The sequence below is a fragment of the Brienomyrus brachyistius genome, chromosome 23 (genome assembly GCF_023856365.1).
Source record: "Brienomyrus brachyistius isolate T26 chromosome 23, BBRACH_0.4, whole genome shotgun sequence".
NCBI lineage: Eukaryota > Metazoa > Chordata > Actinopteri > Osteoglossiformes > Mormyridae > Brienomyrus > Brienomyrus brachyistius.
This window is the reverse complement of record NC_064555.1, coordinates 19,666,082-19,693,109: the sequence shown is the minus strand read 5'-3', so window position 1 is coordinate 19,693,109 and position 27,028 is coordinate 19,666,082. Positions and strand designations below refer to the sequence as shown.

Sequence of the window (27,028 nt, the reverse complement as noted above, 5' to 3'; positions counted from 1 at the left end):
AAAGCAAACTCCTGAGACTTTTGAGATAAAAATATAAGAGCAGAGTCACTTTACTACAAACTATCCATCCATCCATCCATTTTCCAAACCGCTTATCCTATTGGGTCGCGGGGGGTCCGGAGCCTATCCCGGAAGCAATGGGCACGAGGCAGGGAACAACCCAGGATGGGGGGCCAGCCCATCGCAGGGCACACTCACACACCATTCACTCTCACATGCATTCCTATGGGCAATTTAGCAAGTCCAATTAGCCTCAGCATGTTTTTGGACTGTGGGGGGAAACCGGAGTACCCGGAGGAAACCCCACGACGACATGGGGAGAACATGCAAACTCCACACACATGTGACCCAGGCGGAGATTCGAACCTGGGTCCCAGAGGTGTGAGGCAACAGTGCTAACCACTGCACCACCATGCTGCCCTTTACTACAAACTATTTAAACGATATTTATGATTATTGTTTAATGTTTTGTTTCTTTATAGTTACGTTCCCTGTTCTGCATTCTTGGAGCTAGGCAATCAAGAATTTCACTGCACTCTGTACTAGGTATATCTTAAATACAAGTCCTAAATATTGAAGAATATCAGGTAAGCTTTCCCGGCTTCCACACTGGCTTGGATGCAGGCCATTGCTAAGGCTACCGGTGCTGTCGTCCACATCCTGTAGATCAATCATCTCTCCCAGCATGCTGCTGATTTTGGTTCACCACTGCTCACCTGTGCTTGTGGATGATGGCATTGAAGAGCCTGCCATCCCTCCAGCTGACGGTGAAGTTGTCACAGCGCATGCCCTGATAGCCCTCCACCATGCGCTGGGCCCAAAGCAGGAGCTTCTCCTTGGCTGTCATGTCATCTGACTGCCCATTCACTTGGATGTCGGAGATCTGCAGGCACGATACGGATCAACGTCAAACAGGATGCCAATGTCTATGGGAGAAGGTCAAGGGAATGACCACTGCTGGTCCATAATAATGCAATAATAATGTACTGCGTGAATTCAGCATAGCCTTGGCTGTGAAGTGCAGTCTAGCTAATGGAGGTAATGTTTACAGCAGTGCACAAAGGTCTGAAATCACTGAGTATAGTTGTGGCAGAAAAAGACTCATGAGCAAGAATTGTCACAATAGAAAGAATGTGCTGATTATAGACATGACCTCTGAAACAAAAAAAACTGATTAGGAGACTCCTGTTTGAAATTTTAATGTGGGCAAATACAGACAATGCTGTTTACAGTTTTGATGGGAGGAATACTTCTCAGGTTCGATTAGCTGAATGTAGGAAAACTGAGGAGTCTGGGGTCCGTCTGCGTCAGCGACATGGTGCTGAAGCTTGTCTGGAAACAGGGCACCACTGTGCAAAGTGATGCCTAACTGGGGGGGCTTCTGGAAGCCCCCCCCCCCAAAACACAAAAGGCTTGCAGCAGCACCAGCGAACCAGCAGCAAAGGCCTTTAGTCATAAGATAAATAAGTGACTCACATGAGAATAAAAGCTGCTTTTATGTTCGGGGTTGTTTTTGATTATGGGAGGAAATATGCCGGGTGAGTCACCACTAGGCTTTCCTTCTGGCAGTGGGCAGCGTGAGCAGCCTTCCCGCTGGAGACCTTTTTTCTGAGTTTGTTTGAGCCTTATTCATTTTGAGTCTTATTTATTTGCCAATCGGTGGCTTGAGAGAACCAAGAGCAGCCCCCCCCACCAGAAACCAGAAAACCACCGACTGCACGCAAGCTCTGTGACTCACCAGCACTCTAGGGCCGTAACTATCTTTAGGAAAATGTACGCAAATGCAAATTTCCCTCCTGACTGGAAAATGCCCGTTGCTTTAACTTCTCCCTTGTGACATGTTGCATTGGCCAGGAAAAACCTACTATCTACTTTCTTGCTGTACTGCTAGAGTTCCTACTTATGGTTTCCAAAGGTTGCCAACATGTGATATTTCAGATCGGCCTTAAAACTGCAGTAGTTTCTTAAACATTTCAAATTTTCTTCAAAGTCTGAGCAGATGACATGCCACAATAAGCTCAACTCTGCAAATGTTCCCAAAGTTCAAAAAATCTGACGTATCACTGGGTGATCTGTTGAGAGATTCATGGTAGACAAATAAAGAAAAGGAAAGGACTGAGGGCTGGTCTATAAGCACGCACACAGGGCTACCATTCTTGCAAGTCAATCTGCTGGGAAAATTAAAGCAAATTTTGCACAGGGGCCTGAAATGACCACAGGGCTTGGCAGGGATGGCTGTTACTGGGGCGTGGTACAGCCTCCTACATCCTTGTCTCTGTCGTCAGGAAACACTGACTCACCCAATGGGAGGCAGCTGCATCCAACATCCTCAACTTTACAATGGGCAAACCATTAACCTCTACTAATGCTCTTCTTATCCTTGGCTGAGGACACAAAATGAATGAGTAATGAGGATTTTACTCATTCTGGGAGTTCTCAGATTTCTCAAAATGAATTTAACCAGTGAGCAAAGAAAGTTCTTCTCTAAGCTGATTGTTGAAAATTTAGTGTAATACCTTGCAAAAAGTGAATAATGCAAGAAAATCTCTTGATCGAAAATGCTATATTTTTGCAAAAACATTTTTTTTTCCAAATAAACTGCCAGGAGAGTTTGCATGAACAATGGGGAGAAGAAGAACATTGAGTGGAACTAAAAGGTGGTGGAGAGTCTGGCACCTGGAAGTGAAGGATGATGGTCCATATGAGCCCGAGGGTCAGCTTGGGGTTGCCGTCTGCAATGTCATCATTCCTTATATTCACCAGCTTGACCTGTGAGTAAGACAAGCACTTAATCCCTGAGACACTACACATGACATGGGATCAAGTAACAGCAAGTAACGTAAGGGTATGTGTTTGAATTAGGACACTGCCACTTTAAAAGACTACCTGACCAGCAGCGATCAGTTCAGACTTCTCAATAGCTAAATGCTTGAGAACATGTTGATCCCTTGCGTCCTGCATTGGACTCTCAGGTAGGGCGTCATGGCACTTGAAGCACACCATACCTGTCGGTGTTTAAGGAAGTCCAGTGCAATCTGCACGTTCTGCAGCTTGTGGAAGCGCATGCGGCCTTTCTCTCGCGGCTGCGGAGAGAGCAGAGGGGGAAAGGTGAGGCAGAGGGAAGGAGCCGAGCAGGAATTAAGGGCTGATATCCCAGATGGTGGTGGTGGTGGGTTATGCTGCTTGGGCATGGTATGCACACAGCCCTGCAGGTGGGCAACAGGAGAGCCCGACCTTCCCAGACAAAAGGGGGAGAGCAGCGAGGATTCTGCTGTTACTGTCTCCAAGCTTCTTGGAAGAATCAAGTTATGGCTAAAATATGCATCGTTCCCCTTAGATACTTCTCGCTGTTCCTCTCTAAACGGCCATATACCAAACCACAGTGGAACTCAATTTTAAAACCTATTAATCTACAGGTTACTTTTAGTTTAGATAAAAACTGTGCTAATCATTCATGTACTATGTACACTTAAAGAAAAGATCCACCAAAATCCACACCCAATATCACCTGACTCATCTCTGCTAAGTGTGAATGTGCAGACGCGACGCAGCACATGCACGGCCTCAGCCAATCGCAAGATGAACTGCGCTATGAGTCGAGCGCTGATTGGCTCGCTGTGAATGATGCCGTGACCTTAGTTATGGTTTTATGCTGTTTCGGATGGAAAGACAGATGACAAACCATGGCCAAAGTGGGGCAAATGGCCAAAAGAACATGAGCAACATGGAAGGTTTAGCTTATATTTTTCATATAAGTGAAAAAGGTCTTTGTGATCTTTCAGCATATCAGAAAACTAAACTAATGGGCGTTTTCTCTACAGTGACAAGAAAACAAGGCAATACTCTGTGTGGCCCTCTTTGCTAGTACGAGTCATAAAGAATCATTATAGATATTTGTATTGCGTTCTTATCACTTCATGTTGTTCAGAAATTAAAATAAGAAAATGTACATGTGACGGTAAGGACTGACATCATGCTCAGCTCAGCCAATGGAAGTGACCCATGCCATGCCAACGAGCTCAAGATTCAGAGCCACTCACCAACCGCAAGTTCCTGATAACGTCACGCTCCCGCGGCTAGCCCAGTTAGAGCAGTGCAAAAGAGGGGGCAAGGGTGAGAGGGGCAACAGGGTGGGAGGGACAACATGGCAGGGGGGGCAACAGGATGGAAGGGGCAACAGAGTGAACGGGGCAACAGGGCAGAGGGGGCAACAGGGCAGGAGGGACAACAGGGTGGAGAGGACAATAGGGCGGGAGGGGCAACAGGGTTGGGCAACAGGGCAGAGGGGGCAACAGACCGGAGGGGGCAACAGGTCAGGGGGAAGGCCAGCAAACAAGAGGCAGAAAGGGAAAATAAGGAGTTAAACGTACACACAAGACACAGAATGAAGGGAAAAAAGTTAATGTGTTAATGAAACAAAGCCAGGTACCGTAATAAAAAATAATCAAGCATATGTTCTGCATATTTGCCTAATACTCGTAGGTTTTTAACAATCCCTGGGAACAACTCATGCACTATAAACCCAGTGCTTCAGTGTTGCAGGCAGTGTCGCTCATTCTTGAGAAGTACAAGCAGCAGCCTGGTGCAGAGGTGGGAAGGGGAGGCCAGAGAGGCCAGGGAGGCGGCCGGGGTGGGTGCTGAGGCTCGTGCTCAGGCTCCGCTCACCAGCGTCTCCCCAGACAGCACCTCCAGCAGGGAGATGAGGTTGTGTCCATCTCGGAGGTCTTCGTACAGGTCAGAAATATGTCGCTGAGCCTATAAGGGAAAGAGATGGTGAATGGGCTTGTACCACCACTGATGCAGACTAAAACAGCATGTTACGGGTACACACTGCAAATTAATGCATAAACTGCAGCCACCTACGCTTGTTTAGCATGTATTAATACGAAACACCAATAAGCAGAAAGACAAAAAGCCTGCGTCAGTTTCTAGATGTCATCATGTAGAGTCAATGGACATCTTTGGCAATGGCAGGACACCGGGACTGGGACGGCTTAAACACTGCTGCTGGGGGTCAGCGGCAGCAGCAGACTGTCCTCAGTCAAGCCAAACGCCCTTGGAATGACTCGCTGCCTGTACATGGCTATACTCGCAAAGTATGCGGTTATCGAACTGTGGCTATTAGAACAGGGAGCAAAGGATCGTTAAGAAGTTAAGGAACTTAAAAGCAGTTTTGAGCATAGCAGCTAAAATAGGAATTCAGGGCTGACAAAGACATATGAGCTCAACGCCTCTGGTTCTTATGGAAGGATTTATAACCAGTGGGACGTCATCTGCACTTAGCACAGACTTTTGGGTCCACTGGAAATTCCTCTGTTAAAGACAATACCAGTGCTGCAAGTAAAGCATATGGTTGCGTTATCATATGAAGAAAGGGTGGTTTTTGTTTTTTCCTGAAAATCGTATGCAAAACCAGCAGGCTACAATCTGTAGGGACACCGTAACTCGAACAAAAAAAACCTACTGAAAGGTCGCATCAGTCCGAACACAACAGAGGCTCCATTTTCACTTCATGATTTTCAAAAGCACATATGCCACTCAAAAGACTTAAAAGAAGTTCATTGTAGGTTGATCTGAAATGTACAAAACTCTATCTCTCCTCTAGTGAGAAGTGAAACATTCAATTAGTGAACAAGATTAGCAATTGAACAGAAAATAGCGAGGCACACAAAGCCTAGAATTCTATTCTGTAGCATTGAGGATACAACAGTGTTACATCAAGACTCAAAAATCACAGTCCTGCTGGACACTGAGTGGCTTGTGACCAATTCTTTTCCATAATGCCTCAATGCTTCTTATGAATTAAACCACTGAAACATATCATTTCTGTATAATGGTATGTTTTTCTTAGTGGGTCAAACGGAACCTAATTAAAGGGGCATTTGAGCACCTGATGAAGCAGGCAAAGAGAGAGAGGCGAGGCACTCGAGGGGCCCGTACTGAATCCACAGAGGACAGCGGGGGGCATGCAGATGAGAATGCGAGCTATTCAGCGCTCTGTGCAGTCCTGCACACAGAGGTCACCTACCTCAGCTCTCCAGTGCTTCAGGGAGAAGAAATGAAGGAGAAAATGGAAGAAGGATGAAAAGACAGAGGTATATGCAAAGAGAGAAACAGAAAATGGATGTTAGACATGGAGTGGAAGTGAAACAAAAGAATGAGAAAATCAACAAGAAAGCAGATGTAAAATAAATACATGTTTTCTTTAAAAAAAAAAAAAATTCAGATAAATATGAATGGAGCAGCATGGGTTGGGCAGCATGACAACCTCTCACCTCCATCCCGGCCCTGGCTTTGTCCCCATTCATCCCACAGTCAGAAAACAGCAGTTATGTGAATTGGTTTTAAATTGTGTTTAATGCATGTTGGTGTGTGAGTTTGTGCCCTGCAATGGACAAGCATCCAATCAAGGTGTCACATGCCTTGTGCCCTGCAAGGGACAGGCATCCAATCAGAGTGTCCCATGCCTTGTGCCCTGCAAGGGACAGGCATCCAATCAGAGTGACCCATGCCTTGTGCCCTGCAAGGGACAGGCATCCAATCAGAGTACCCCATGCCTTGTGCCCTGCAAGGGACAGGCATCCAATCAGAGTGTCCCATGCCTTGTGCCCTGCAAGGGACAGGCATCCAATCAGAGTGTCCCATGCCTTGTGCCCTGCAAGGGACAGGCATCCAATCAATTATAAATTATAAAAAATACTTAAAATGCAGGACACTGCATTATTTTCCGTTCCTATATTCCCTTTTACTGGATCCCATTGTAAATAGAACTTTATAGGCCATAGAAGTAATTTGTCCTTCACGGTTGGGGACAGAGGTGCATGTGCCAGGTACTGTATAGGGTAACTGACATACCAAAGGGCTGCTTTTACTAGCTCATCTAGATTTAATAACATTTCGTAATACATGGTGGCTTAGTGGGTAGCACAACGAATTCCACCTCTGCTTTGGTGGCGGCAGCTGGCTTGTTCTCCCCAGAATTTAGTGATTAATTGTCATTGTTGACACACCACAACAAAACTTGTTCTCTGCATTTAACCCATACGTGACATAGCAGGGGGCAGCTAATTCAGCGTCCGGGGAGCAGCGCTTGGGGGCGGTACCTTGATACCTCAGTGGTGCCTTGCTGGTCAGGGATTCAAACCTGCAATCTTACAATTACAAGTGTGCGTCCCTAACCATTAAGCCACCAGTTAAAAGGACTAATGGACAACTTTAAATTGTCTGTAGTGTGTAGATGGACCCCCCCCACAAATCCCTAAACAAAAAATGTGGTTGAAAGATCAATGGATGTCTCTTAATAAAAGTTTGCTAAACTGAGATACCTCTGGTCATTTAATCAACATCAGTCTACTGGTTACCTGTATCTTTTAATGAGATAACATGTGTTTTAAAGAACCCCCCCCCACCAGAAATAGGACCAGGCCTCAGAATCACTGGTCTCTGTGTGCTGTACGAATCCTCCAGGCACTGAACACATGCAATATGCAGCATGCAAGATAAAGACAGAGCGAGTGAGGAGAGAAAGGAAACAACGCCTTATACGTAGAGCCCTTAAGTACCGTGGGTGACTCTGTATGCAGCTTAGTGCCTAATTTAAAGGTTGCACTTCAACTGTGTTTAGAAGCTAAGTCAAAAAAAATGGGCAGCCAGCCTGCATTACCAAAAAGCACTTTGATAAGTCAAGAGTTTCTCCCAGGGGAGGAGTGTAGCTGTTGAATCCAAAGGATGATGGATGACTGGATGAAAGGAGCAGGCCCTTACTTTTGTAGAACACTTGCTCCTCTACTTTTCGGCATGTTTCCATTGTGAGAGCCCCACAGGGGACTATGCTACAAGTGGCTGCATTGGGAAGGAATAAAGCAGGATTGAAAGGGAAGGAAACGAAGTTCTGCCTCCCTATTGACTCCAATGGAAAGATAAATCCGTCACTGAATAGGATCCACTTCCAGCACCACTCGGGTAGATTTAGGAGAGATTATGTTGCTTCCACCAGACAATAGTTTGGTTTATAGCTCAAAACTCCCAGAACACGCTATAACAAGGGGGCACTATTACAGTCTAATTTATTAGCTGATACCTCAATCCAAAGTCACTTGCAAGTTCTTTCCTATTTCTACAGCTGTATATTTTTAAATTTTTACTGAGCAGTTCAGGTTACCTTCCTTTCTCAAGGGTATTACAGTCAGTCCCCTGGATTTGAACCAGCCATTTCCATGATGGTTTGCCACCTCATTGATTTCCCAGCTTGCATCACAGGGATTCAATACTTCTATTTTGTTCATTATGATGATTTCGATACCATAACCAGTGTTTACTGGCTGATTGGACAATTGGGCTTATGACATATTTACTCAAACACAACAAAAACTCATCTGTCAAATAGTGCTCAGTCTGATATTGTCCAAGGGAGAGGTTAAGAACACATATTTTTCTGGCTTGGTCATAAGCCTAAGATTTATGTGATAGAAACAATTCAGCCAGTTAAAAATTCCTGCTCATTCCTCCAGAACTGAAGAGCCATGGTGTTTGTAACCCAGATGTGCTACCGTCTGTCTGACTCTGGGACCCAGGAATCCGGTGCTTAATCTGGAGCAGAAAAACCAGGCCCAGATGTGGGAACCTTACATTCTCACGAAAACAAACTGCAGCAAATCATCCTAAGGTTAGCTCAGTAATGACTGTAAACCGCTGAAGGATGGCACGTGTATAGGCGGAATAAAACGATCTTCTAACAAAGCTGAAGGTGAACTTGGCAGTAAAAACAAGTCCTCATCAAGTCATGTTTACACTAAAGCTGCAGTTACCAGAGTGGGTGTTTATGCTGTCACTGAATGGATTTGGCTGACTCTGTACGAGCCCTCTACCATCTGCCCTGGAGGATACCACCTGGTCCGATCTTTCACCTCTAACTGCCGTTAAAGATGTTGTGATAACTGAGAGAGGAATAAAAGAAAATGAGGTTTAACTACAACGCCCACGTATCTGAAAAGTTGTATTCATTGGAAAATAAATAGTCCGGAAGACATACTGTATACCTTTTCCCTGAATAACATATATTAAGGGTATGCTTTTTAGAAAATCATACCAAGTTAGCTTGCATGCAAAACAGTTTCAAAATGCATCTCAGTGGAGCAAGAGGTTAACTAGACTATAAACAGCTAAGAATATAACCCAAAAATTACACTTGGATTCTAAAGACTTTGGATCCAAAATATACTATTCAATATGAGTAACTTAATACTATAAATAAGACAAAGCATTTCTCTCATCTTAGTTTGGCAGCACGGTGACAAAAGTGGCTTTCAAGCTTCCTGCCTATAAAAAACCCCAACAAAAACAGGGAGGTGATATATAAAGGAGGTAAAATTTAAAGGAGCACTGCTGTCTGCTCCGCCATGGACTGCAGCCCAGAGCCCCCTGCTGCCTGGTTTAGCCCCCAGCCGCCCTGCAAGACGGAAGCACTTCATAGCAGAATATGGGCATTTACTGTTGAGCTGAAATACCCTGCTTTCTGATTGGATATAAAAGTGAGAGTGGGCAGGACTGAGGAGAATATGACGGCGCCGCCTGCTATTGTGTGAAAGCAGACATGCCTTACCATGCTACAGCATCAAATGTACCATGTTTTGCAACAGTTTGCTGTGGAACATCCTCTCAAACAGCCTAAATATAATTTTTATAAACACTTTAATTAAAAGTAGAATAAACCACCAACGAGGGGCTATGGTACATGGGACCACAGGCTAATTAAAGTCATGACTCACAGAGCTGACATCCAGTGGTTTGCGCTCAGTAAGGGAAAAGGCTGGAACACATGCAGTGCCGCCACAGTGCTGGAAACACTGCCAGCAATAAAAACACTACACAGGGACACTGCCAGAAACTTCAGGTAATTTATAAAAATCAATTACAGTTAAAATATTGCTATTTAGCAATCACAAAATATCAATTAAGATACGTGGTACTTTGTGAAGTATTTTGGAAAATGTTTGCTGCATATAAACTGAATGGTTTAATGGTAAATGGAAATTAGCGGGAGAACATTTTAAACTGAATTTGAGGAAGCACTTCTTTACACATTGTGTAGTTTGAGTATGGAATAGTCTTCCTGTTAGTGTAGCGTAAGCTAAAACCCTGGGCTCCTTTAAATCAGAGCTAGATAAGATTTTAACAACTATTAGTTAAGTTCTCCCCAAACGAGCTTGATGGGCCAAATGGCCTCCTCTCACTTGTAAGTAAATAAATAAAAAAAATTAAAATCCCTGCCTGAAGAAAGTACCGACTACAGCAGACTATGCAAGGCTGAGCTTTTCAAGGCTTCTTTATAAATTTGTCAAATTCCAAGCTGCTTCGGGGACAGTCAGTGGACAGACAGCATTAAGGCCAGTAGGGGGCAGTATGTAGGCCATGTAAAAAAAAAGACCTTCTTGGCCTTCTGTTACTGTCCTGCTGCTGAAAGATACGCTTCTTCCCCCAGCTGTAAGTGCTTAGCAAACCAAACGGGTTAAGCTGTGCTTGGCTGCAGGGATGGTGTTGCCCAGGTGATGTGCTGGATTGTGCGTCAGATGGGACATTTTCACTCTAAATGCGACACTTAAACCCAAATGTCTGAAGAACGCGGACGGTCATGGTCTTGCAGGATCCTGTGAGCTTCCACAAACTCTAAGCTGGCTTTGAGCTTGTTTATTTTGAGAAACAGCTCTTACCATACTGTTGCATTTAAGAATCTGAAAACAGCCAGTCTTAATCTTCAGTCTTAGAACTGTATATATTTATGGTTCCACAAATATAATTTTTTCCCCTTTCAAAGGTTTCTGGAATTGTTAGTCTCTTTGAAAGTCCAAACGAAACCTATAATCGCCAAGGGAAAGTGCCTCTCTGTCGGTGAAAGCAGCTCTGCGCTCGCCACTGTGCTCGCCACTGTGCTCGACACTGCTTCCCATAGCCTGCCTGGCGGCTGTTCCTGCTGCATGCCAGGAAAAAATCCATCCCTCCATAGTTTTCACCAGCAAAACACTGGCAACATGCTTTGAAAAAAAAAAAAAAGATTTGGAAAAAAAAACTGCTTGTGCAAACTTTTAGTTTATTGCAAACCTAAACGTGCGTAATAGTATTTCACCCCCAATTTAATGTCTTACATTTTGTTTTTCCAAATTAATATGCATAACCATAACATTATCAGGCTGAAATGCACTGTAACACATCGAACAGTGCAAACAAGCAAACATGACTGTTAAATTAAGCTTATTATATATATATTCCCTACCCCACCAAACAGCCAGCCAAAACTATAACAACTGTCAGTGAAGTTCAGTGAATTGGCTATGCTTTTCAAATGTCTGGCCAGTACCATGGTAGAATGACAAGTCTCACTGAACTCTCCATTACTACAGGGTAACCCTCATCGATTACAGAAAACACTGTGCTCTACCGAGCCCAATACCAGACAGCTCAGCTGACAAAGATGGAGGAGGTGATGTCCGAAAAATATGGTTTACAATGCAAAATGCAAAGTGAAAAGGGCATTTGGTTACATCCAGGAGGTTTCAGAAAGTTTATGACAGGAAGGCTGTCAAGCAACATCGAAAGGGACCCTTCAGTACTCATACCGAGGTGCCCACTGTAATGCGGCCAGGAAAACCTTATACTGTCAAATACAATGAGGTAGTGAAGTTGCAAGTCATCAACAATGCAGCCATCACATTATTATGCAAACTGCCCTTCCATACAGAAAATAAAAACCATGTGATCAGGGTGATTCAATCAGCATAATGTTGTAATAAAAAACAGTGTTTAACCAATAACACAATTCTGTTGATATATCAAAAACACTTTCAGGTATGTCAGCCCCACTCTCTCCTTATCAGTTGTTAATCTCTATTTTTCCACATACTTAATCCTTCTCTTTTAAATATGAATTTTCCAAGGCTGCATGACCATAACACACTGTTGAGGAAGACAAGCGTATGTAATCAGTGATCAGCAACAGGTGCTTGACTTGGTCTTTGGTTTCACATGGGAACTGTCCACCATGGGGTAAAGGGACACGCGATGGCATGAGCTCCGTCGGCTAGTGCAGGTAATCGAGGGAGACTGAACATTAACATGTTGAACTGGGTGGTGTCAGCTGAAGAAGGCGATGCGACTCTACCTTCATCAAGTGCTTGTTGACCCATTTTGTGAAGGTCTTCTTCTGCACCCTGTCTCGTTCATCTGTGGGAAACACAAGGAAGAACGGCACGGTCAGCAAGAGATACACCATTCTCCTCTGTGACAGCGCCCAGTTTCGGTACAGCCAGGAAGAAGGACGTTATCTATATGCAGACAGACAAACTGGCTAAATAGGACATACACGAAGCAACAGAGCAAAGATTAAACAAATGGATGCTGTTGATTGAAGTAAAAATCTCCCTGATTGAGGATCATTGCCATCCCAGATGTTGTAATGCCTATGACCATTTCGGGCAGAAATGAAAACAGTAAATAAAAAAAATAAAGAATAAAATCAGCTGTCACATCCTTAACGATATGCATTCTTACCTGAACACACTTTGCGAAATGCACCCTTACAACAACAACGTTGCAATTACATCACAATGGTTGTGCCAGGTAATGGCCTCAGCCAAAGGTTACATCTAGGAGGTTTCAGAAAGCAACCCCTGATTTACTAACAGCACACGACGGTCTCGTGACCAGCTAACTCTTTTTACCTGTTAAAACTCCAAATAGTAGTATTTCTGTGAACTGTTTCAGCGAAGCACAGAGGTTTAAGTTACCCCACAACCTGTGCAAACACACACACACACACACGCATTGCAGTGCCAGCCCAAGACTGTAGGAGTTTTAGGGGTCACCCCTGCACCACTTGCTTTACTCATGTTTTATCGTTTGTGCAAAGTGGCTGATTCTTGGTGAGCGCCCGACGGTGGTGTCTACGCCCTGTCAGAGCACGTCTTTGTATGGGGGACCCACCAGCCCCGGAATTAAAATAGGTCGACTGAAACGCCAGGAACATCAGCACGTCCCCTGGAACGTCACGTCAGACAGAGAGATACAAGCATGTGCCTCAGGAGACTGCATATGCCTGCTCAAGGCCACCAAAACGAAATCACAAATAATGGGGATACATTTCATCAATATTTCAAGTGATTTAATTAGTATTTTCCAGGATACAGCTAAATTGAATAAATTGTCCCATTAGATTAAAGCATGGTTTTGCTTTCAAGATCCACAAGAACTTAGAATTATGCTGGTTTTTCCAATGTAAAATATTCAAAGGAAATATCTTAACATGTTGAACAAGGTGAGCAAACAGAGCAATGGCTGCATCGTCCTGGAGCCATAAGTATATTTATGCTCCAAGACAATTTTGCAACTCCACATCCTCAAAATTGAAGAAAATTTATGTAATTTAACTGAAACAGCTTGCACAGTGTGCCCCAGTATCGAAATGGGGCACTCACACGATCCACAGGGCAGGGCTAAACAATACTAGCGCTTGTCGATGGGGCGCCCTAGGCGAGCATCAACGCTGGCGCCCCCTGGCTGAGGCAAAATGAATCGAGCCCCTCAGAAGTTAGTACCCTATGTGACCTATAGGAGTAACCAGCCTTAGGGACAAACATTAGCATGGGTTTCTTACATCAATCACAATTACAGACAATCTCATAACCATGGAGGACATCACAGGCATGTGGAAGGACACAAATATGGAGACAACCAGGCCAATATATACAGCAGAGTTAATACGGCATCGGGAGCACAGACTGAACTCAGCATTCCACTCGTCAGACTGGAAGAGGGGCTTTTGCATGTGGTACTAGGCTCGCATGATTGGGGGACGGGGAGCAATCAGAGATTTCGATTGGTCAGCTTTCTCATTCATGGAATAGCATCATTTTATAGTATAATGCTTTACATGCCCAAACTGACCAATCAGAATGTCAATAAAAAAAGGTTTTTGTTATTGGCTGAATATTTCTTGGGTGGGCGAAAGGAAAATCTGAGAGGGTAATGCCCCTCTTCCCCCCCAGACTCGGCAATGGTGTTTAACCAGAAAAGCTGCAGTAAAATATCCAGCTGCATAAACAGATAGAATTCTTCGTGAGAAAAATAGCTGAGCAATAAAACAATAATAAATCAAAGTTCCACTGGCTTAAATTTTAATTTCACTCTAAAGAAATCTGATTTTCACCGCATACAGCAACGACCATTTAAACCACAAAAGCAAACATCTTTGCTTGAAACACCAGCCAGCAACATAAATCAATGGTAAAAACTGAGTCGCTGGTCTTTTTTAACTACTGTACCAGTCTAATTTAAAACAGAACGCCACAGGAGAAAGGGGGGGGGCTATCCCCCCAGGTCCAAGAACAGCCCTCTCCCAGAGTAACTATCTGCATATATCACCAAAAGTGGTCACACATACTGGATTTCATTACATGTCCGTCAATTTCCAACCATTCACTCATCATGCAAGGCGAGATTGATAATCCATGTTTGCTACACTATGTTCTTCTTGTGCAATAATTTATATTCAGAAAATAACATTTTTACAGAGAAAAGAAACAGTTACTTTAACATATTTCTCCATTTCTTTTTTATTTTTAAAAGGTTAAACGTTAGACACAGTTTTAGACATATACTGAAATACTGTCTTATTGCGTTCATGTATGCAAATAAACCAATACAATACGGTATCGAGTCCAACCATATGTTATTGCCCTGAGTACACAGTTTTGATTGGCTGTGCTGCTTTCCATCAGCACAGCAGATAGCCAATAGTGAACATGAGAGTCATGTTTAAGGGATTTCCCCTCTATTAGTCTCAATGAATAGCTGTGTGGGGTAACAGTATGGTTGCATAAATAATTTGAACATAGTGCAAAAAGCTTTTTCACACAAAAACTAGGTTTAAAAAAAAAAAAACATTAAGAAGTAATGCGCACAGCAACATATGCATAGATGGTCACTGTTCCGGATAAAACTTCATCACATAAAATTAAAATAGCCACAGCTGTAAAGACAAAGTCGGCCACTTTTCTAGATTTAATGAACCATAAAATTATATTGCAAGGGTACCTTTCCTCTCATCTGTCGCCTTCAGCATCATCTGATAATATCCTTCATCCAAGGCACCTTTGTCTCGCCCCAGACTGTTGGCGGAAGGGCTCCTGTATCTCTGCTGTGAAGACATCCTGTCCCCCGTACGCAGTGACACATTCACTTCCTAAAAGTGCTTCTTTCTCTCTGCTCAGCGTCCTGCTTGTTTAGCATCTAAGTCGTCGCTGCTTGTGAAACAGCACGAGCATGAAGTCATGTGGTGTACTGAAGTAGCAGCTTCTGGTCCTGCTCAGCCTATAATTTCACTCACTCTCACTCTCTCTCTCTCTCTCACCCCTCCTGCTCTCCCTCTCTCTCTCTTCTGCTTTGAGTCTCCTTCTTCTGTCACTATTTTTGCTACTAAACAGCAAAAACCTACAGTTCAATCTCAGCCTGCCCCCAGGTCCCCGCCAGGTCTGCTCTGGGCTGTGACTGACGCCCTTCTCCGGCTAGATGTTCCTCACTGTGGCTTGTCATGCCAGCAGTGGACGCACTAAAAGCTAAGCCTAAGGTGGCATCGTAGCCAGCGGGGGATGTAACAAATGCAAACAGGACAGCCGGAGGAAGTATGTCCTCACCAACCAATAAACAGTTCCGAAAAAAGAGCCAGACTCCTGTGTTTTTGTGCAATTATAGTTGACTTTTCTACTGGACATCAACGCACCTCTGGGTGCCACAATATAGGACCAGTGAAGATCCATAAAAAAAAAAAAAACAGCAAGGCTTCTCTGTGCAACTCAGTTTCCTTTTTCCTGATATGACACCAATTTTATATTCATTTATATTATCATGTATTGTGTGCTGCCTCTATAATCTCAGGACGAAGAGCCCGAGGACCTCTCACAGTTGGCAATTTACAAAATCCAGAAGCTAAAAATAAGGGCTTAATTATTACAGGAAAGACAGGTTGTTAAACCAGGGAATGGTGGAAATCTATCATCATCTGTTCCACAAGACAAGATTTCAATAAACCCCTTTGTTAATGGGGCCTGGGGCTCAAAACGTCCTCAAAAGCCCAACGTGCGTCACCATCCAGGATGCAGCGATGGCAGCCAAGGATCTTTCTTTGTCTTACTTGAGAAACACATTTGGGCGATGGAACTGAGAAATGAAAATCAGCAAAACCTGTCGAGCCACGTTGACCACAGCAGCTGACGAACCAAAGGGGATGTAAAAAGTGATTGGCTGAGGAAGGCCGTATGAAAGCAGACGGAGGCTCAGCGCACTAACATCATCACGAAGCTTAGGGTCTCATATCAGCTATTGTTGTTACTTCCTCCATTTTGAACCACTCGTCAGATAACATGTAAGTTCTAATTAGCATAAATTATATCGTATTCCCATTGTACTGACCACATTTGTTCCTAAAAGCACCACGAAAAAGCATAACACATGTACATATTTGGGAAAATGCATTTCACGCTTCATAGAACAGACCCTGTACCCGCTCACTATGGCGTTCTACAGTCGTTGTAATGGGAAGAATGAGCTTCAAGCAGGACCACATGCAGGACCCCTGGAACTTAAATACAAAATGGGTTTTGTCTCCCGGTGCCTCACATTCTTTCATAAAATGGACTGAAACCAGAAGAATCGCTGCGTCTCTAGTTTGGGCTGAATTGGTTCTTTTGGACGAGGCCATCACAGTCGAGGCTACTAACAGGAATGGAAGTTATACAGACATTTTACCTCAAACCGTCACATTTCCTTAAGAGCGATTTCCTGCCTTTCAGTTGCGGTGAGTATGGACACAAATAAAACTTAAGTAAGAAGAAAAGAAATAATGTTTCAGCTGAAAGCCAGAAGTGTAATGTCAGTGCTGTCAGTGAACCTGTTATGGAAGGAACAACGTCACACAACTGCCTTTGGGCAGCTAGAAAACAACCACCACTAAAAAGCCAAATGTTAAAAAGGACAGATGGACAGAAACACAGGTAAACAGATGAAACATTTGAACAGGACGTTATTTGCTCGTTCATTTAGTGTAAACCCTATACTTTCCTTCCACATTCAGTGTAAGGCTAAGTTGTATGTAATGCTAACAAGCACATACAAGCTACGGAAACACCTGCTCAGGAGTCTGGTGTTGTGATGGAAATCTCAGCAGGATCTCCCAGCATCCCACATGGGACCAGGAGCCTGGGGAGGGGTCCAGGGAGAATGACTCATCGTGCTTCACGGTGCGGATTTTGTTTTTTCTCTCAGATAGGCACTCCAAGTGCCCGCAAGCAGCACGTCTAGGTGGCAGGGCAGAGCTGCATATCTGCCTCCTACCGGAGCCACAGCCACCATTAAAGCTGCTCGCCAAAGCCCTACAAATAATGGCTACTGGAGGCTGGAGGTCACATACACTTCTGGAGCCAGGTTTTTTAAGAAGGACCCCTGCAAAGAATTCCTGTCTAATGAACATCTGCAATTCATTCGTTTTTTTTTTATTATTTATCTGAAGAGTGTGTTACAGCTAAACTTCTGTTCTGTAGATTTAAGAACAAATGTCCCTTAAATGTCCCTTTTCTTAATACCCCGATAAAGGTGCAAACCGCAGTACAATGTCTTACAACAGGCTGCGTGTGTCAGTCTCAGGTCAGGGGGCTACCAGCATGACAACGATTTATGGAGCTTAGTCAGCATTTAAAAATGCAGAATTCGGAAAATGAGCAGCCTTCTCCATTTCTCTCCCCCACGTCACCGAATAAAGCATCATCTGGGACTGCTGGGTCCTGTGCACATGCGCGTGAGCAGATGCGATGCCCCATCACAGCCGGAGCCGCCCCTCACAGTCAGCAGAACAGGCGTCACAGCTCTGTCCCTCGTCACCATCGTCGTTTTCACACGCTTCACTGAGTTTACATTTACCTGCATGGCATATGGAGTCTATCACCTTCCTCCTAATTTAATATTCATTTCTAAACTGGAAGTGCAACATAACTGTTGTTTTTTTTACAAACAGTAGTAATCTGACGTATCCGGGAGTGATGGCTGTATTTGTTTAATCGTTTACCCCCCCACTCCACCCCCCACCCATAACTGTGACTCATGCTGTTATTAGAATATATATAAGAAGTCAAGCTAGAGGACATATCGTACACCTTTCAGAATAAATATAGAGCAGTTATTCTGAGTCCTCATATTGGATAGACATAGTCAGTACTAAGTTTTCCCTCTTTCTTTAAACCACTTACTCTTTCTAAACTGAGAGTGATGTTAGAGTGGCGTAAATAAGTCCAGTGGAGCTCTTAAAGTTAATGACCAGCCCACACTGAGACCGGCCAGCATTAGGACTAAGAATCCTTCATCAAGCAAGCTATTAACATCCAAACTTGGGAACAGGCCTGCCATTTATCATGCCACGTTGGCTATTTGCGCTGGGAAGGTGAAAAACCTCACTTGCTAATGATTTGCCTGAGCCTTCTACGGCTTGTCCAAATCAGCCTGCTGGACTATCCAGCCCTTTCTATCCCGAGAGGAAGCCGACAGAAAGAGAGATTAATCCGCCATCAGTTTTACTTTAACCGCCTCCTGGCGGCAGCAGACACGCACTCTTGCAAGTACAACACGCTGATCTGGGGCAGAGAAGGAGGGAACCCTAATGCTCCCTACTAGATGGGCCATACACAAGAACATGCGTGGTACATGTGAGCATGCATGGTACACGTGAGCATGCGTGGGATACGTAAACATGTGTGTGCTCAGTACTGTGCCCTGGGACCAGTGTCAGTAAATCATCACATTGTACAGCAAAAATAAGGAACTGCACACCTATCCTGGCAAAGAAAGAACAATGGGAACTTGGGCGGAGCAGCCAAATCCGGTCTGGATTAATGGCACTACCAAAGCAGACATGCATGGCATTCAAACAGCTCATCAATGTCTGTTTGCAGACACTGCTTTGCAACATTTTTTTCAGACTAAACACAATGCACTGACCCAGTTCTCTCAGACAATCATGGCACTCTTTCCATTTAATCAGAATGTGTTTGAGAATATAGTAAATCCATATGCATAGAATCAGTTTGATAAACTATCTCCCCCTGCTGGTTACAGTGCCACACTCCAGTTAGGCGACTGTATTGCAATAGAGTAGGACTGAAATAACTGTAGTGGCAGTGGTAGAGCCGTTGAGGGGGGCAGCACCAGCTCTCATCAATCCCCCAATTGGACTGGCCTCCAATGCCCCCCCCCCCCCCCCCCCCCCATTTGAGTGATGTCAATCAGAGAACACTGAGCGCAGTTTTCCTGAATGCACATATGTGATGTAACAATAGTTTTAGTAGGTCCCCGAAGTGTTTGAATACACATGAGTCACAGCCATTATTATTATGCCATATTTAATAAATATGTAATTTTCTGGAGGTGGCCTGGTGGTGCAGTGGTTAGCACTGTTGCCTCACACCTCTGGGACCCGGGTTTGAATCTCCGCCTGGGTCACATGTGTGAAAGTTTGTATGTTCTCCCCATGCTGTCGTGGGGTTTCCTCCAGGTACTCCTGTTTCCCCCCACAGTCCAAAAATATGCTGAGGCTAATTGGACTTGCTAATTTGCACGTAGGAATGCATGTGAGAGTGAATGGTGTGCGAGTGTGCCCTGCGATGGACCCCCATCCTGGGTTGTTCCCTGCCTCGTGCCCATTGCTTCTGGGATAAAAAGCGGTTTTGAAAATTAATGGATGTAATTTTCTTACTTTGTGCACTTAGATATCAGCGACAACCCTTCATTTTTGCCCATTTTACCGAAAATCATCTAGCAGTCCTTGTCTGCTGGACAGCTGGATTTCGATTCTACACTCATAGTATCCACCAAGTCATAAATCAAGTCATAAACATACGGCATGCCATTTAAATACTTGAGTATGAGTAAAACTGAAACGTGAGAAGGTTTCCATGACAACGACCCAAACACACAGAGACAGAAGCTGGCAGACCATGCAGACTGACGCTGTATTTTTAGACCCAGAGTAAAACCCGCAGAAGGAATGAACTGCCAGCTATTTCCCTTCTGTGACAAAGGTGTAGTCCCATAAAATTTGACTCATACGAGTCTCCAAGAGCTTGTTACCAAGTTTCATACATTTTATTAATTGAGAATTTATATCAATTACTTATACAATTAGTACAAAGCAGCTGATATATATACTATTACTGTGCTCACGATGAGAACATGGTGAGGATAAACGAAAGTGAGGATAAACGGAAAATATGCAGCCTTTAAAATATTTTACGATTTCGTTTTTATGTTAATGTTACAATCATAAACGCACCCACAGCAGGACCAATAACAAGTAAATATGCCCTGCAGAAGCAGTCCTACTGCTCTCATTGTGGGCAGATATGTCCCTTTATTACAGCTTCCAGATGTGAATAAAATAGCGTCTGGTTTTTGGCACAGTCAGTTTGTATTCACGGGGTGCTTTAACACAGAAAACCCACCCCCAATAAAAGACAGCCGTCTTAAGAGGAAGTTTACATGTCTCTAATGTCACTGGAGGCGCTAGAGGTGTACACGCTGATATAATACAGTTTATTACAAAGTGCCAAACTGGATGCAAAACAGCAGTAAGTAACGAAAATATCATACATATGAAGCCAAATGTAGCACGCAAGGGCTGCACGCAGAAGACCACGCGAAGCAAGAACAGGCACAAATAGGGCCGTTTCAAGAAAAATCTTTTAAAAATTGCTGCCTTAGAATAATTCAACAAAACTTGTCGTCTTTTAATAAGTACACGGTTCCTGCGAACAAGAAGTGGTAGAAACAACTTGAAGTTATATTTCAGAGTAGGCGCAAAACAGTGCTATATGCATAGTATATCGTTTGCTATGGAAAGCACAAACTACGCAGCCGAGTACATCATTGCAATACTTCAGAAGCAGTTTCTTGGCCGATTCCAGATGCTGACACTCAAAGGGTTAAAACAGCACAAGTCTGATACCCGCCTTTCCCAGGCTCCACCTTTCACGCCGCATACTCACCTGCACAGCACATTTTACCCAGCAAAAGTGCGCTTCTTTCTTGCAAGCTCATCTCAATCACATAACTAGCCCGTTCATAAAAAAGGTCCTGATTAAAGATGTCATACCGACGCTTCCCTCCGGGAGGCGCGGCGGAATTGCCCGCCATCTCCTAAAAGTACAGTAGCGTAAAAACTCCAGGCTCTCACGCCGGTTCTTTGGCGGGGCGGCGTGCGTATGAGAGGGCAGCCAGTCTCGCTGCAGCGTTTTGTTTTTCCAGAATCTGTTCGTTATTACTAGAGAGGGGAAAAAACACGGAGCGGGATCCGGTTTCAGATGTTGTAATTTCTTCGCATTTGAATGCCCTGCCTTTTTTTCTCCGGGCGCACAGAGACGGAGCGCACCCTCCCTCTCCTGTCGCCGCTGCGCAGTTACCTACGATCGCACCCAACGCTATTTTTATTTGCGCTGAAACGCGAGCTCTTGGACCATCCTGACTTAACCTCAGGGCCTTGATCTTTGTGTCTGAACAGCCAGTACGGGCGAGGTTTCCCGTGTGATCAAAGGCTACTTTCATCGTGTTACTCCAATAGACACTTAATCCACCTAACGTAATGGGCACCTTAACTTGAACGTGACCGTAGCACATAGTAATGGCTATAATCACATGCAATATCTAAATAATTATTTGTATATAAATTTTATGCACATAACACACACACATTTATATTATATAAAAGGTTTTCGTAAATTTTTAATGCTTTATTAAACATGTCACTGAGAAAGTTCTTTGAGTACGTTGAATTTCAGTGTCTATAGTTTAAGAATCTAGTTTTTCCAGATAAAATTTCACATGTAAAACCTGCCACACCTGGATTCCATGTTATATCCGGGTACATGGGTGCAACCAAGATATTTGAAATATTTTAAAAGACACGCCGCCCCTGCCCTGGCTTGAGTGTCTCCTATATTTATATAACATGCTTATTACTACGATGCAAACCTCAATACCTTTTATTAAAATCATAAACATATACTTAAGCATATGATAAATGCGATACAGTACAGTGTTAACTTTTGACTATTAGAGTACCAGCGAACCTTGTCTGCATATTAAACATGCAGCATTTATGACTTATTCACGCATAATGTAGGCCTATTATAATAAAAAGCATTCACGGACCTCGTCTGACCAGCTTTTGTTACCGTAATGCAGTGTTATTCAGGTTTAACTTCCTTTATTACGTGTTTGTAATATTTAAGGGGAAAGAATCCAGCGTTTAAGTCTCTTTGCCAGGAGTTTCTTGTCTCAACGGACATAAACAGAGAATATATATTTGCGTAAATTCAATGTGCTGCCTTTCCTGACACACATAACAGGCGTTCGTATCGCTAGCGGACGGAGCACGGAGTAAAAACTACAGATCCACGTATCGTTTTCGTGCTGTTATAGTTTTTGCACATTTGCCATTGAATTTCATTGGATCTTATTTTTGAATGGGAGGTCCAATCGATAAATTATAGAATAAATTACAATATTTATACTGTATATATTTTTTTCTCTCTCTAATTACTATATTTGTTCTGCCTTAACAGCCAGGTTTTGAACAGCAGCAAAACTGGTAAAGACGAACGGTCGTCTAATGTGAACAAACTATTTGACTATATGGAATCTGGGGGGGACGACGACGACGACGACGACGACAATGGACTAAAGAATCATTCCTCAAGAAACGGCAAAGGGATTGGGACTGAATTATGCTCCGGCATACAATACAAAATTAAATCATTTTTCCAATGGCAGAAAAAAAGAACATTCTGGATTATAAATAAGAGGAACTAACAGTATTTCAGAAACACTGAGTCACCAAAGAAAATGTAGCAATATAAAGATATTTCCCACCAAGCACACTTGGAGTAAAGCCTGCCAGATACCTGCTAAACATCTGGCCTCCAGGAAATGCTTGAAGGAATGCCAGATATTTAAAGGTGAAGCAACCGGGAGTCAAGCGTTGGCAATCATTTTTAACAAGGAGAAGTTCTTCTGTTTTGCTTTTCCTTTATTAAGCATCTGCTTTTAGGGTGTGGCAGCAGACTCTATTTAGTAAACATCATCCATCGCGTGAAGCTGTCACGCGGCATTCAGAAGACTCCACCACAAAGGATTAACCTGTTGAGCAGAGAGATGCAGCTCTCAGGCTTGAAAAGAACGAGCTCGACCATAATGGGCTTCAAAACAAAATACATCAATCAAACTTCCCAGGCCTAATCCTCAAAGGTTACATAGGCAATACAGCTTAATGGATAAATGTTATTTGTCGGGCTTTCTGATGCTTCTGAGCTTAAGCCCACTACCCAAAAACACAGCCTGTCTGCCTTGCCTGTACGTTACTTTGGACCGAAACAGATTCTAAATAAATATAAGTAAATATACAGTAAATTGCCCTTAGAATACAAACTGACCCGCTAATTCTAAAAACTCACACTACTGTATGCACTAATCTTGATTTCTTGAATTATTACTAATTATTTCCAACGGAAAATGTCAGATGCATTGTAATAAAGTTACATATATACCACCATCTCTCCCACTTCTGAACACATGGCCTGACATTTACTAGTCAAATGAGATCCTTTAGGACATCGACTGAATGGCTTACGACAGAGGAACTACCCTTCAGGTGTGGTAACCACGGGCAACAGTCAACATTAGAACACATTTGACCAAACATTTGCTCATATCTATTATGTACTTTTAACCTTGACAGCTCTACTTGCTTATTAAAGCAGGTGCAGTGCAACAGGATGTGCTTTTGTATTCCTAAAAGCACATGGCTCCATTGCCGGGTGCCAATTTACCTACTGTAGAGTCTGTGTTTTTAAGGGGACATCACTCACGCAGTCGCTGTAATGACACTTATAACAAACACATAAGCAGAGTTGCCCTTTGTGAAGTTCGACCAGGGGGAAAATGTTAAACAGCCAGCAACTTAAGCAGTTTTATGTACTAAAGGAATCTCCGTTCAAACAATCCAACAAAACTGGCACTTAAACAGTTAACCCCACACACAGTGGGCATCAACAGGAAAGCTGGGAGGGAATAGAGAGAGAGAGAGAGAGAGAGAATTGCGTGCAGAGTGAAGTGTTGAGAAACAAAGAAGCAAGCTGAGGAGCAGCGAGACGGAACAGCTGTAATACACAACAGGCTATTAAACCGGCAATTCGGTCCTGCTTCTAAGACTGTGAGTGCACCCCCTCACGGTAAAAACCTCCGCTGCCCCCTTACCTTCCACCGCCTGCCTCCTGCGTTTCTTCCACTGCCAAACAGCAAGCAGGGTGACGGCGTGCCCCAGAACCACCAGGCTGGGGAACACACTTTCTAGGGAATTCGCCGACATGGGGATTACAGCTCAGCGGGTTGTGCTGTCGGCACGGACAGGTGGGTGGGGAGCAGCAGGAGGTGAGGATGGAGGAGGTGGAGGAGGAGGGGGGAGCAGGGGTGTGGCGCCGGTCTGGGCTTTTCAATTCTGAAGGCTATCCTTCTGCCACTTCAGGACCGAGGCTGAGGAGCTGCCTCTCTCGCTGGTCCCGTCCCTCGGGTTAGCCGCTGGCAGGCAGAACCTGCCCAGCCACCTCCCCTGCTGCCCTGGGGCCCTCCCTCCTGACTCCACTCCCCCACCTTTTCCTGTTTCTGTTCGGCTCGCGACGGCGGCAGCGGCACACGGATGCCAGCCGAGCTTCAGCCGGCTCGCGGTCGCCGCAGCTGGCCTGGCATCTCTGTTCTCCGAAGCAGGAGGCGTCGGCTTCGATTCGGCCGGGCAGATTTAATAAAACATGAGGCTTCCCTTCGTCATGCGCAGTGTGCTCGGCCTTGGAGAGGCAGCCCGTCACCGCAGTAAGTACGATTCCGCAGATACTATCAAACACTACTTTCCTGTTGGTTCCTAAAACACTTTCCCTGGCAAGACTCTTGTCAACACCATCCTTCATTACTTCTTTCTAAATGTATTTCTTGTTGATGAGACTTTTAGTCTATTTTTGTCTGTCTCTGTCTCTCTCTCTCACTCAGCTTGTAAAACTAATTCTTCCCACATGTCTAAGCTCTATTCCCCCTCGTTGTGATGAGTATTTCCCTTGAAAATCTTCACGAACCTCCTCGCCTTTTCCTTTTTTTTTTACAGAGGTTCAGTTACGTCCGTTTCACTGTTTTTCGTCTCACCCACAGGGTGTCTTTCAGCGACTGAATGTAGCGTCTTTTTTAAAAAACCTTTATCGGGACAAAGCACAGAGTATAAATGTATTTGCAGCCTTGTTCTTTAAAGAGCTCGTGACAGCAGCCCGGTGGTGGATGCCTGAGAGAGAGTGGATCCCAAAACGAGAATGACGTACTGCCCCGTCACACGCATGGACCCATTGCCAAAACTGCACTGCAACAGTTCATCGCCTCTCTTTCTAGTGTAAAAAAAATGTTAAAATATTTACATTAGTATATCATTTATCATTTCACTCAGCATAGCGACATCTTATTTTATCTAGATATTCCCTGGATACATTTCCTTGTATGTGTTATTTGCTATATTTTATCTTTGTGCCCATGACCTTGTTTTATCTGCTAAACTTAGCCAAGAGAGAGAGAAACAGAGCGACGGAGCCACAGTTTCTGTAAAGTCACCCTTACGACCAGGCAAACAGCCACACCACACCTTCAACAGCTGCAGGACTATAGACACGTGGATCACTGGCACATGCACAAAGCACAGTGCAGACAAACCCCAACTGCAAAATCTCTTTCTGACACTGTTAGCGAGGGAGCTAAAAAAGCCGATTTTATCAGCTACAGCCCAAACCACTGCGGGTTGTCTAGTGGGCACAAGAGTGTAGAGCACATGAGCTCTTCTCGCCTGACAGAAACACCTGAGGCAGACTGGAAGGTCTGATTCTGAAGCAAAGGAAAGTGGCCTGGACTTGTAGCAGTGTAGAGGTGTGACACAAAGGGGACACTGCTGGGTATCTCAGCTCTACCTGCCATCCCCCTGACCTCAATGACACAGCACTTTCCCTATAAACGTACCATGAATGACACTTTTCTTGCGTGCCTGCTTGCAATTAATGCACGGTTTTTTAAAGTCACAAATAAGCAAGAATACAATGCTGAAAGGCCAGAAGAGCAGAGACTGAAACGACCAGGCTGCATATAAGTCTGGCTGCAGCGGAAGTTCAAGAGATGGGGAAGACAGATTAAATGACCATGAAATAAAGATGGGCAGGACAGACGGACGGCTGAGGACATAGAGACAATGCAGGCCACACCCACGCAGGTACAGAGATTAGGTAACGCTGCACCACACCCATTTCAGGAATGCCTTTAGGAAAAATGGCAGCCTAAAGGTCAATTGCTTTCCCACGTACAACTGCCAGATTGTTGTGTATGTGACATTTTCCTTACATTTTGCATGTAACATGTAGCACCAATCCCTTGATATACCAAATTCTATTTTCACAAATAAAGTCTCTGAACATGCCCAAGGGTGAATGTGGGATCACTGACTGAAATGTTTTTTCTTTCTGGTTCCATAATGTCTGCCTGGTGTTTCAGTAACCCAGTGGTCTCAGAGCAGCCCTGTGCCCCCCCCCCCCCCTCCCAGGTCCAGCTGTGGTAGAAGCTCCATGCTACTATGCAGGTTCACGTCACACGCTTTTGTACCTCATGGAGGTGGCAGAGCTACATCACATTGCCCCACCGCTGAAAAGACATCCTTCCGAAAATGAGAAAAGCACATGCGTGTGGTGTCACCCGGCCAGGAGACGCTTCGGAAAACGGGATGATCGCAGAACCTACCGTCCAACGGGCTGAACCACAGGCAACAGCAGAAGTCCATGTCGTGGGGCCCTTCCTGGCCTTCCAAGCAAGCTCTGCTGCAGCTCAGCTAAGAGTCTCTGTATGCTGATCAGCACCAGAAGGGCGTAGCACAGAA

At 44.3% G+C, this 27,028-nt stretch overlaps 1 protein-coding gene and 1 long non-coding RNA gene across 28 annotated transcripts in view; one reads left to right on the top strand and one right to left on the bottom strand.

The window, feature by feature from the left end:
• The window catches only part of LOC125719088 (plectin-like), a 130,314-nt gene that overhangs the window by 34,362 nt on the left and 68,924 nt on the right, over positions 1–27,028 (bottom strand). For 8 of the 25 annotated variants that reach the window (XM_048993558.1, XM_048993559.1, XM_048993562.1 and 5 more), the window contains 6 exons: positions 12,155–12,216; positions 6,029–6,043; positions 4,666–4,755; positions 3,006–3,083; positions 2,677–2,769; positions 717–883 (listed from right to left, as the gene is read on the bottom strand). In XM_048993558.1, coding sequence (XP_048849515.1) covers positions 717–883; positions 2,677–2,769; positions 3,006–3,083; positions 4,666–4,755; positions 6,029–6,043; positions 12,155–12,216 — 505 coding nt within the window. Of the gene's footprint in view, positions 1–716; positions 884–2,676; positions 2,770–3,005; positions 3,084–4,665; positions 4,756–6,028; positions 6,044–12,154; positions 12,217–15,084; positions 15,635–21,074; positions 21,486–24,339; positions 24,615–26,892; positions 27,002–27,028 lie in introns of those variants that run through there. The other 17 variants (XM_048993560.1, XM_048993561.1, XM_048993572.1 and 14 more) reach the window with 9 other exon arrangements.
• On the top strand, positions 23,236–26,574 carry LOC125719093 (uncharacterized). Of its 3 annotated transcripts, none has more exons than XR_007385013.1 (2): positions 23,236–24,295; positions 24,608–26,574. It is a non-coding gene; the product is annotated as an uncharacterized LOC125719093 (long non-coding RNA). The 3 variants fall into 3 exon arrangements; XR_007385012.1 differs by lacking the exon at positions 23,236–24,295 and adding an exon at positions 24,384–24,492; XR_007385014.1 differs by lacking the exon at positions 23,236–24,295 and adding an exon at positions 24,401–24,492 and having other exon boundaries at positions 24,847–26,574.